This window comes from Marmota marmota, unplaced genomic scaffold (genome assembly GCF_001458135.2).
Source record: "Marmota marmota marmota unplaced genomic scaffold, marMar, whole genome shotgun sequence".
NCBI classification, from domain to species: domain Eukaryota; kingdom Metazoa; phylum Chordata; class Mammalia; order Rodentia; family Sciuridae; genus Marmota; species Marmota marmota.
The window spans coordinates 3563531-3572421 of NW_026000078.1; the positions used below are offsets into that span (position 1 = coordinate 3563531).

Sequence of the window (8891 nt, forward strand, 5' to 3'; positions counted from 1 at the left end):
CTCATGTGCTGGTTCAGCCCTGGATCATCATTCACCTACTGTTAGCTAGTGGGTCAAAAACTCAGATGACTGGAATGGCTAGGGACAACCAAACCTCTTTACCTATTTGTTCATTCTGACTCTGCACACAGCACAAAAGTCTCTGATTTTGATAAGATTAAGCCTCCTGCAAGTCCTAATAAAATTTTTGCTGTTTCTTATTGACTGACATTTCACTCTACAAGGCAAATCACACACTGTATAAGTCAATCCCACAGACTATACAGGAAGAGACTCCACATAGGTATGGCTACTGGAGAATGTTATTCATCTGGTCGCCCTTATAGCAACAATCTGCAATTCTTTCCTAATTCTCATTCTTACTGCTATAATCCTAGTTCAGATTTTCATGACTGCCTCTTTAATAATCTGCAGGATTTCTAGTGTTTCTGTCCCTGCTACCTGTGCCTTCTAATGCATCTGTTATACTTAAAAAGTTCTAATCAAGTTCCTTTCCTGTCTAAAGCAAACAAACAGTACCTTGGTATAGGCTTCCAAGAAAAGTGTTTTCTTCTTCATGACTTTGAGCATTCTCAATACATCTTTGCCACCTTGATGCCCATGGTTCTCCCACACCTTAACTTACAGTTTTAAAGCATTTCTTTCCTCCTTCCCCTTACTCACATTTGATAATTCTATTTTTCTTACTAAAATGGAATTTTACCTGATATTTTTTCATTAAAGTCAAACCCATTCTTTGAATCAATTTTTTCTTCCCCTATTCATGTCAGAAATTACTTTTTGTGTCAATAAAATCTTAACATAGTTTACTCATGACTCCCTTACCACAATGATCTCACCCTTCACTTTACTACGGTAGGCTTTTGTGTGTGGCTGTATCCCTTCTCATGCTTAACCTCTAGAATAATTCTACTAGGATCTGACATATCACATATATAATTTAACATTTTTAATGACCATTTGTAAAGAAGCAAAAAATGTACTGAGGTTATTCATGTTAATCATAGATTTTACTTATCTTAATGTCTCTCAGAATATTATTTCAACAAGTAAAAAAATTATTGATTTTTATGTTCTGGTTTTATATTAACTCTGAAATACAAGTATATTTTATACTTACATCATATCTCTGCTCAAATTAGCAACATTTCAATGCTCCATAATTCTTCCTGGTGGCTTCTATAGGTGCACATCACTATAGGTGAACATCCCAACTTCAGAAATACGAAAGAAATACTGATGTAACACAGAAAACGTCACTTCATAGTCAGACCTGTTATCATATTTTGCCTTTGTCACTTGCTACAGAAGTTTGAACAATTTGCTCAGTCTCTCTAGGCCTTAGTTTCTTCATGTATATGAAATTTTTGAAAAGACAAGGATTGAAGTATTATACAATTTCTGACATGGTGTTCATTTATTTATAAAATGAAGACATAACCCATAATAACCTCAATGTCTTGCACGATACTTGGAGCTCAGAGTATATGTTAGATAGTCATTTGTTGAGCACATTAGACATACTAATCATTTGCTAGGTTCAACATTACATTTAATGTCTACCTTTTAATAGATCTGTCCAGAATGGTGAACATGTAATATTTATTATTTATAACACATTTACTATATAAATTATATATATATATATATATATATATNGAGTTCAGGTAAGGATTGTTCACATCATAAATTGCAACATTTATTTGAGCTTATGTTAAATGATATAGTAAAATGTCAATCCATTTCTGTGAATCTGAGATAATATTTTACTTAACATATAAGCCCTCTGAAACAGTTTTCTGAGGAAGAAAAAAATTAGTATTTGTGGCAACTTTATATTTTCTTTCAGGATAACAGCAGGACATTTTTAATGTGCTGTTAATATTTTAGAGTGGTTATAAAGTAATGTAGCTGCATGTACAAAGATTCAGCAATAATTTTAGGTTATTAATTTGTTTTAGAGGTTTTAATGATATAAAATAATCTATTATTTGATAATCATTAAGTTTGCTTTCTTTATAGATCTCACCACCCAATGAAAATATTGTTGTTAACAACCCTTCAAGACCTTGGTGGGAAAGATACCAACCAATTAGCTATAAAATATGCACAAGATCTGGAAATGAAAATGAGTTCAGAGACATGGTGACAAGGTGTAACAATGTTGGTGTAAGTGAATTTAAGTTTCCTTTAAAAATATTATATAGGAAGATAATTTCTTCTTTTTCTTTCTCTTCTTGAGCAGAAAGTTTCTGGGGCTTGATTTTTTAAAATTTTATTTCATACTTGAGCAATAACTCAAAAGGAACTATTGCTTTATGTTCAACCTTTATAAATCCTTATTTATGTGCCATTCATCTACTAAAGAAAAGACCATTTAGTTCAAAGAAGAGTTTATTTGTAAAGCAATGCAGCAACTTTAAACCTTTATAACTAAATACATTTCTTATTAAGTGTTAGAAGTTCCAATTATAATAGTTGCTATAATTTTTATGTGATTTATCTATAAGTAAATTCCTGAGTACTCTTCTCCATCATTTTTATTTAATAATAAATAGTCATTTTCTCTTTATGGTGAGGAGAGTAACGATAGGCAATATTTGTCTTCCTTTCTTCAGATCCTAAGCAGAATGTAAAAGCTACTTGTTTCTTTTTCCTTGTGATCCACTGAAATTTCAAAAATTAATAATTTCTTCTGTCTCAACTGATTATTACTTCCTCAAAAATGCCTTTCATAATAATTATAGTTTCCGCTTTTCTCAATTCATCATTTATGTAAATATATAACCAGACAACTAGAATGGATATCACTGTTCATTTGACATTAGTTTACTTTCATGCTTCACTTTTTAGTCTTATTGGAAAATGAAAGTATGCAATAATAAAGAAATATTTTATATTTTAATGAATATTCTGTTAAGTTTAATCAATAATGTTTCAGATTTTTACCTAAAATCAAACTGAAGCAAACCCTTTGCTTTTCAGGTCCGAATTTATGTGGATGCTGTAATTAATCATATGTGTGGTGAAGGGGGAGGTGCAGGAACAAGCAGTACTTGTGGAAGTTACTTCAATGCTGGAAATAGGGAGTTTCCAGCAGTCCCATACTCTGGTTGGGATTTTAATGATGGTAAATGTAAAACCTCAAGTGGCGGCATTGAAAGCTATAATGATGCTTATCAGGTAATTTTCTTTTTAAAATAATGATCTGAATAAAGAACTACCTATGCCTTTAATTATGCACATGTAACTTACTTAAACACTGATTTTAAACACTAGTTTAGATTCCTAGGTAAAATAACTAACCATGACTGCATAACAATAAAAAAAACTCAATAATCAAAATCATTCTGCAGTCATGATACTAAGTATACAACTCAGTGATAGAATACTTGCCCGGTATGTGTAAGGAAGGCACTGAGTTTACTCCTCAATCACAGAAGGATAAATAAATAAATAATTTCCTCCAATCAACTGAAAAGTTCATCTACTCATTTTCTACTTTCTCCATTTTTATGCTAGAAAATATTTCAAAGTGCACCACAGAATAATGCTAATATTCCCAATGCCCAATTTAAAAAATGAATTATGGAAATATCTGTTGATGAATAAATGAATGAATAAATGATCAAACAGATTTTCGGGTCAAAGATGATATTTTAAAAAAACACACAATTTTTACCTCAACAGGTCAGAGATTGTCGTCTGGTTGGTCTTCTTGATCTTGCCCTGGAGAAAGATTATGTGCGCACCCAAATTGCCAATTACCTGAACAATCTCATTGATATTGGTGTAGCAGGGTTCAGACTGGATGCTTCTAAACATATGTGGCCTGGAGACATAAAGGCAGTTTTGGATAAACTGCATAATCTAAACACAAAGTGGTTCCCTGGAGGAAGCAGGCCTTTCATTTTCCAGGAGGTACATTCATCTATATACGTGCATAAAAACTGTATCATTTCATTCACTAGAAAATAAATGGCAGATTTAATTCAATATGAAATTTCTGTAGGTTAATGTCTGAGTCATTAATATACTGTAGTATTCTTAAAATTTTTATTTAGAAATAACACGTTTAACTTTTTATCAAAGTATGTTCTTTGGAACTACAGAACATTTATTTAGGCTACAAATCACAGCTATTTACTACCTTCCAGAGACCATTATACAAGACCAAAAAGTACATAGTTGTTGTTCTAAGCCAGTCTGAGTTTAAATCTTCACTATACAACTACTAGCTCTCTAAGTTTATAGTGAAATTAATTTTCCTTTCTGTGAAACAAATTTTTTTTCATCTAAAGAAAAGGAATAATAGGAAAGTTTATGTTTTTGTTCTCTTTGGAAAATTAAACGTATTAATAATTATCGAGCATTGAGAAATACTGATCAGATAGTGAGTTCTATGATAGTGTGAACTATTGTTTATATAATTATTGTGCAAGACTAAATGAGATCAGGATTTTCACAGGACCACAGGTTACTTCATCATAGATATCTCTTTCAATATTGTGACATATATTTTATCAAAACAAATTAAGAAACTCAGTGTGATGAAAGCAGTTTTAAGCATTTCAAATAACATAGATGTTTTAAGGCTATTTTTATGTTATATTAATTTTTTCATTAAAATACTTTAAAAGGTTTGTACATTAAAATGATATTTTCCCCTGTGTATCAACCAGGTGATTGATCTGGGTGGTGAGGCAATTACAAGTAGTGAGTACTTTGGAAATGGCCGTGTGACAGAATTCAAGTATGGTGCAAAACTGGGCACAGTCATTCGCAGATGGAATGGAGAGAAGATGGCTTACTTAAAGTAAATATAATTTGTCATTTATAGTACTTTACAGATTTATTAGACATACTACTCCAGTATGAGTTATCTTCTTAGAACCTTCTTAGATAATCAAGAAGTAGATTATTAATAAATGTTATTCTTCTTTAAACCATAATTAATCATCTTTTTAATTTAGAATATCAGTCATAAGGAAGTATTCTGGAAACCAAAACATCACCTAAATATTTTCATCTATCTATTATTTGAGTACACTAGATTTGAGTAATGTTTCCTTATAATCTATTAAAGCTAGGTTATTTTTCAGAGGATGCTACCATTTATAAAGTACCTACAATTTGGTCATAACTATGGAATAAGTATGCATTTTCTCAACTCATTAATTTGAAACATTAAGGTGTTCATTCTAAAGGAATAAAGTGTTGAAGCCTCATTTTAACCAAGTTTGCCTTTCTGTATAATGTGATATAAATATTAACCCTTTGGAAATCCACATAAAATGCATATCCTGAAACCTTTAAAAGAACCATTTTATGACAAAAATCTTACATATGAATGGATACAAGGAATTCTACATATATACAAACACAGAATGAATTTATAGATTTGTTAATCTACAAAAATCCTAAATTCTATGGTATAATTAATTACAGAGTTTATCTAAGGATGCTACATAAAAAGAGATGCAGATTTAGATTACCTTAAACCTATTGTAAAAGAATACAAATATTTATTTTTTTTTAATAGGAACTGGGGAGAAGGTTGGGGTTTCATGCCCTCAGACAGAGCTCTAGTCTTTGTGGATAACCATGACAACCAACGAGGACATGGAGCTGGAGGATCATCCATTCTTACCTTCTGGGATGCAAGGTAGGAGAAAAACCTCTCTACATGTCTTTAACTCACCTTTCAATGGTAGTAATAATAGTCTATTCTATTTTAATATATTTTTATAACTTTCAGGCTGTATAAAATGGCAGTTGGATTTATGCTTGCTCATCCTTATGGATTTACACGAGTAATGTCAAGCTACCGTTGGCCAAGATATTTTGTGAATGGACAAGTAAGTTTTGAATTTGTTCAAAATATCTTTTTCTCAAGAAAGAAGTAGGTAATTTTCTTTTAATTTCTCATGAGGTTGTTGCATTCAATATTTATTCATCAAGTATTTATTTAAATAGAAACCTAAGACTAATCTCTGATTTTAGTAATGGAAAGGATATTGAATACATAAAATTTATCTTCTATTTTTTTCAAAGAATATGAAAACTGTTCAGTAATCGGACAGATATCCACACACTAAGAAAAAAAAAACTTATGAATAAGAACAAGTTACAGGGTATAAAATATATACTTACTGTAAGTACCCAATTTCATAGAGTTGATATGAAGATTACACATGCTAAAACTTATCAAGAACTTAAATTGGTTCCTGTTTTTATTATCAGAAATATGATTATTGTGAAAATATTTTTTTAAAAAGTTTTATGGAATAAAAAGAAATGGTTCAGCTGAGCTGAAGTTAAATGAGGAAAATATCTTAAAAGATGAATGAAATGAAATACATTACAGAATTAAAAATTTACAGACCACTTCAGGATAAGTAAGAATGAGAAAAATATCAGGGGTATGGTAAAAACATTAATCCAAATATCAATTTCAAAACTGAACCGAGAAATAAATTATGAAGATGCTTTAGAAGTTAAGTGAGGGTTTTCTTTTTAAACTGAAGATTTCAGACGTAGCCTCATTACAGAGACTTTATATCTAAAGTAAATCCTTTTCCTATAATTCAGAAAGATACCTAAAGAACCAGAGTTTAGAGAGATGATAAAAACTCAGTAAAGGTCTATAAAAATTCTATACATGATGTATTCTAAATAAAGATACTGCAGAGACAAGTAGCAGGACCAATTAATTGAGTTTAGTATAATGAAGGAAGTGAAAGATAGATGTGTGTGTGTGTGTGTGTGTGTGTGTGTGTGTTAAAAATCTGTTTTTGTTTAAATTAAGGATGTTAATGATTGGATTGGACCACCAAATAATAATGGAGTGATCAAAGAAGTAACTATTAATCCAGACACTACTTGTGGCAATGACTGGGTCTGTGAACATCGATGGCGCCAAATAAGGTAAAAATAATACATATTCTCGAAAACTTTCCTTAACATTTTACTTTAAACTGTTTGAGTTTAAGAATATCAACATTTTGTATGATCCTGTGCTTTTAGAAACATGGTTATTTTCCGAAATGTAGTTGATGGCCAGCCTTTTCAAAACTGGTGGGATAATGGTAGCAACCAAGTGGCCTTTGGAAGAGGAAACAAAGGATTCATTGTCTTTAATAATGATGACTGGTAAGTGGATATCAATTTTAAATAATTTTTACACTGTTAAGTTCTAGTTTTATTCTATTCCGGTTCATTTACTTTTTTTTATATCTTAAAAATCCTTTAAATCAGGGAATGAAGAAAGTAAGAAATCAGAAAAGTAAAGAAGAAAAATTATGATGGCATTTATCCCCCCCCCTTTGTTTTAACTCGAGCTTTCTTATGCATCCATGAAATATTGTGTACTAAATATTATGCATATTATGCTAATATTACATGAGCCACTAAATAAACCAACAGTTAATATAAGGATGGCAAAATCTCTAAAATAACATGGCTTTCAATCTCAATCTTAGTATTGGAATATCTTTTTTTTAGCTCTGTATCTCAACTACTCCACTATCTGCTCCTTTGCTATATATTCTTCACTTCCTACCTCTCAGGGACAAGTACTACTTTAAAGTGTATGTGTTAGAAATGTATCTTATGGCCAATGATATTCCTCACTAGATTTTTTAGTTTTACTTCTAAAGCTTCTCATTGCTGGCCTTTCTTTAGTGATACTGATAGCCTATTCTTGTAGTCTAATGAGTCTTTCATATGGAGAACTACAGACAGAAGAACTCTGCCAGCTTTGGAATGTCTCAGTCCCACCCCAACTTCTGCTCATGTTTAGCTCGGGTTAGGCTAAAATTACATTTTATTGGCCAAACATAAATAAGTAAGTAATGTGTCTTTTTTTTTTTCTAAAAGAGCCTATGGCTAGATCTTTAATTTCTGTGTTTTCCGGATAGAAGAACTGAAATAAATTTGTACAAGATAGTTTTCTATTCCAAGCTATATAATTCTTCATAAAAGTGCTAAAATATTTTTACTTCTATTTCTATTTATTTTTGGTCTCTTGAAAAAAATATTTTTTGAAGAAAAATTCCAATTTTAATTCTTTAAAGCAATCAGTATTTTTATAAATTCACTAAAAGACAAATAGAAAATATTTATGTTTACCACAGGCAGTACTTTTATCTAAGGGTAGCAATTCCTGTAGATCTTCACTGCTATTCTTCAACCTTTATGGTCTGGTAATAGTCACCACTGACTAGGAATGGATAGGTGTTCTGTATGATTACATTGTACTGAGAGTGCTGTTCACATCCACTGGAAAGATCTCTGTGTTTCCATTTTCTTCTTATTGAGACTTTGCTTAAAATTCTATGGCACAAAATTAAGCTGTTTATTTACTTTAGAGAGAATCTGAATTCTTATATTTGACAGTAATGAATTTAAGTTAAATAGCAAATTTTGTTTTATAGGTCATTGTCAACAACTTTGCAAACTGGTCTTCCTGGTGGCACATATTGTGATGTCATTTCTGGAGATAAAATTAATGGAAATTGCACAGGAATTAAAGTCTATGTTTCCAGTGATGGCAAGGCTCAGTTTTCTATTAGTAACTCTGCTGAAGACCCATTCATTGCAATTCATGCTGATTCAAAGTTGTAAAATTTAAATTAAATGCAAATATACAGCATTATCAAGTGTCCTTTTTTATTGTATATACATTAGTTTTCATAATCCTTTAATTTTATTATAAGTTGTATGCCATCGACTTGGAAAGATCAAGCATTAAAAAATCACATGACTTATATGTATAATTATAAGAAAACAACAGGCAAGGTGTTATTGTTTTAGAAGACACACTTTAACCTACTTGTCAAGGGAATTTCTAAGAACTCAGAAAGGCATTTTGACAAATATATTTATTGTCA

The 8891-nt window shown here is 30.8% G+C and overlaps 1 protein-coding gene across 1 annotated transcript; it reads left to right on the forward strand.

Annotated features, from left to right (window-relative positions):
• The first annotated feature begins 2006 nt into the window (after positions 1 to 2006).
• On the forward strand, positions 2007 to 8656 carry LOC107156534 (pancreatic alpha-amylase-like). The gene is made up of 9 exons (XM_015502596.2): positions 2007 to 2169; positions 2986 to 3183; positions 3691 to 3921; positions 4683 to 4816; positions 5543 to 5665; positions 5759 to 5858; positions 6809 to 6927; positions 7027 to 7152; positions 8436 to 8656. The coding sequence occupies exons 1-9, from the start codon at positions 2143 to 2145 to the stop codon at positions 8623 to 8625; spliced, it is 1248 nt and encodes a 415-aa protein (XP_015358082.2). The 5' UTR covers positions 2007 to 2142; the 3' UTR covers positions 8626 to 8656.
• Positions 8657 to 8891: the final 235 nt, after the last annotated feature.

Bases quoted from the DNA above. Each gene is read 5' to 3' on its own strand.
- LOC107156534 (XM_015502596.2), top strand. From the start codon at position 2,143: ATGGTGACAAGGTGTAACAATGTTGGT. The intron at 3,184-3,690 runs GTAATTTTCTTT...TTACCTCAACAG, and splicing joins GCTATAATGATGCTTATCAG to GTCAGAGATTGTCGTCTGGT. The intron at 5,859-6,808 runs GTAAGTTTTGAA...GTTTAAATTAAG, and splicing joins GATATTTTGTGAATGGACAA to GATGTTAATGATTGGATTGG.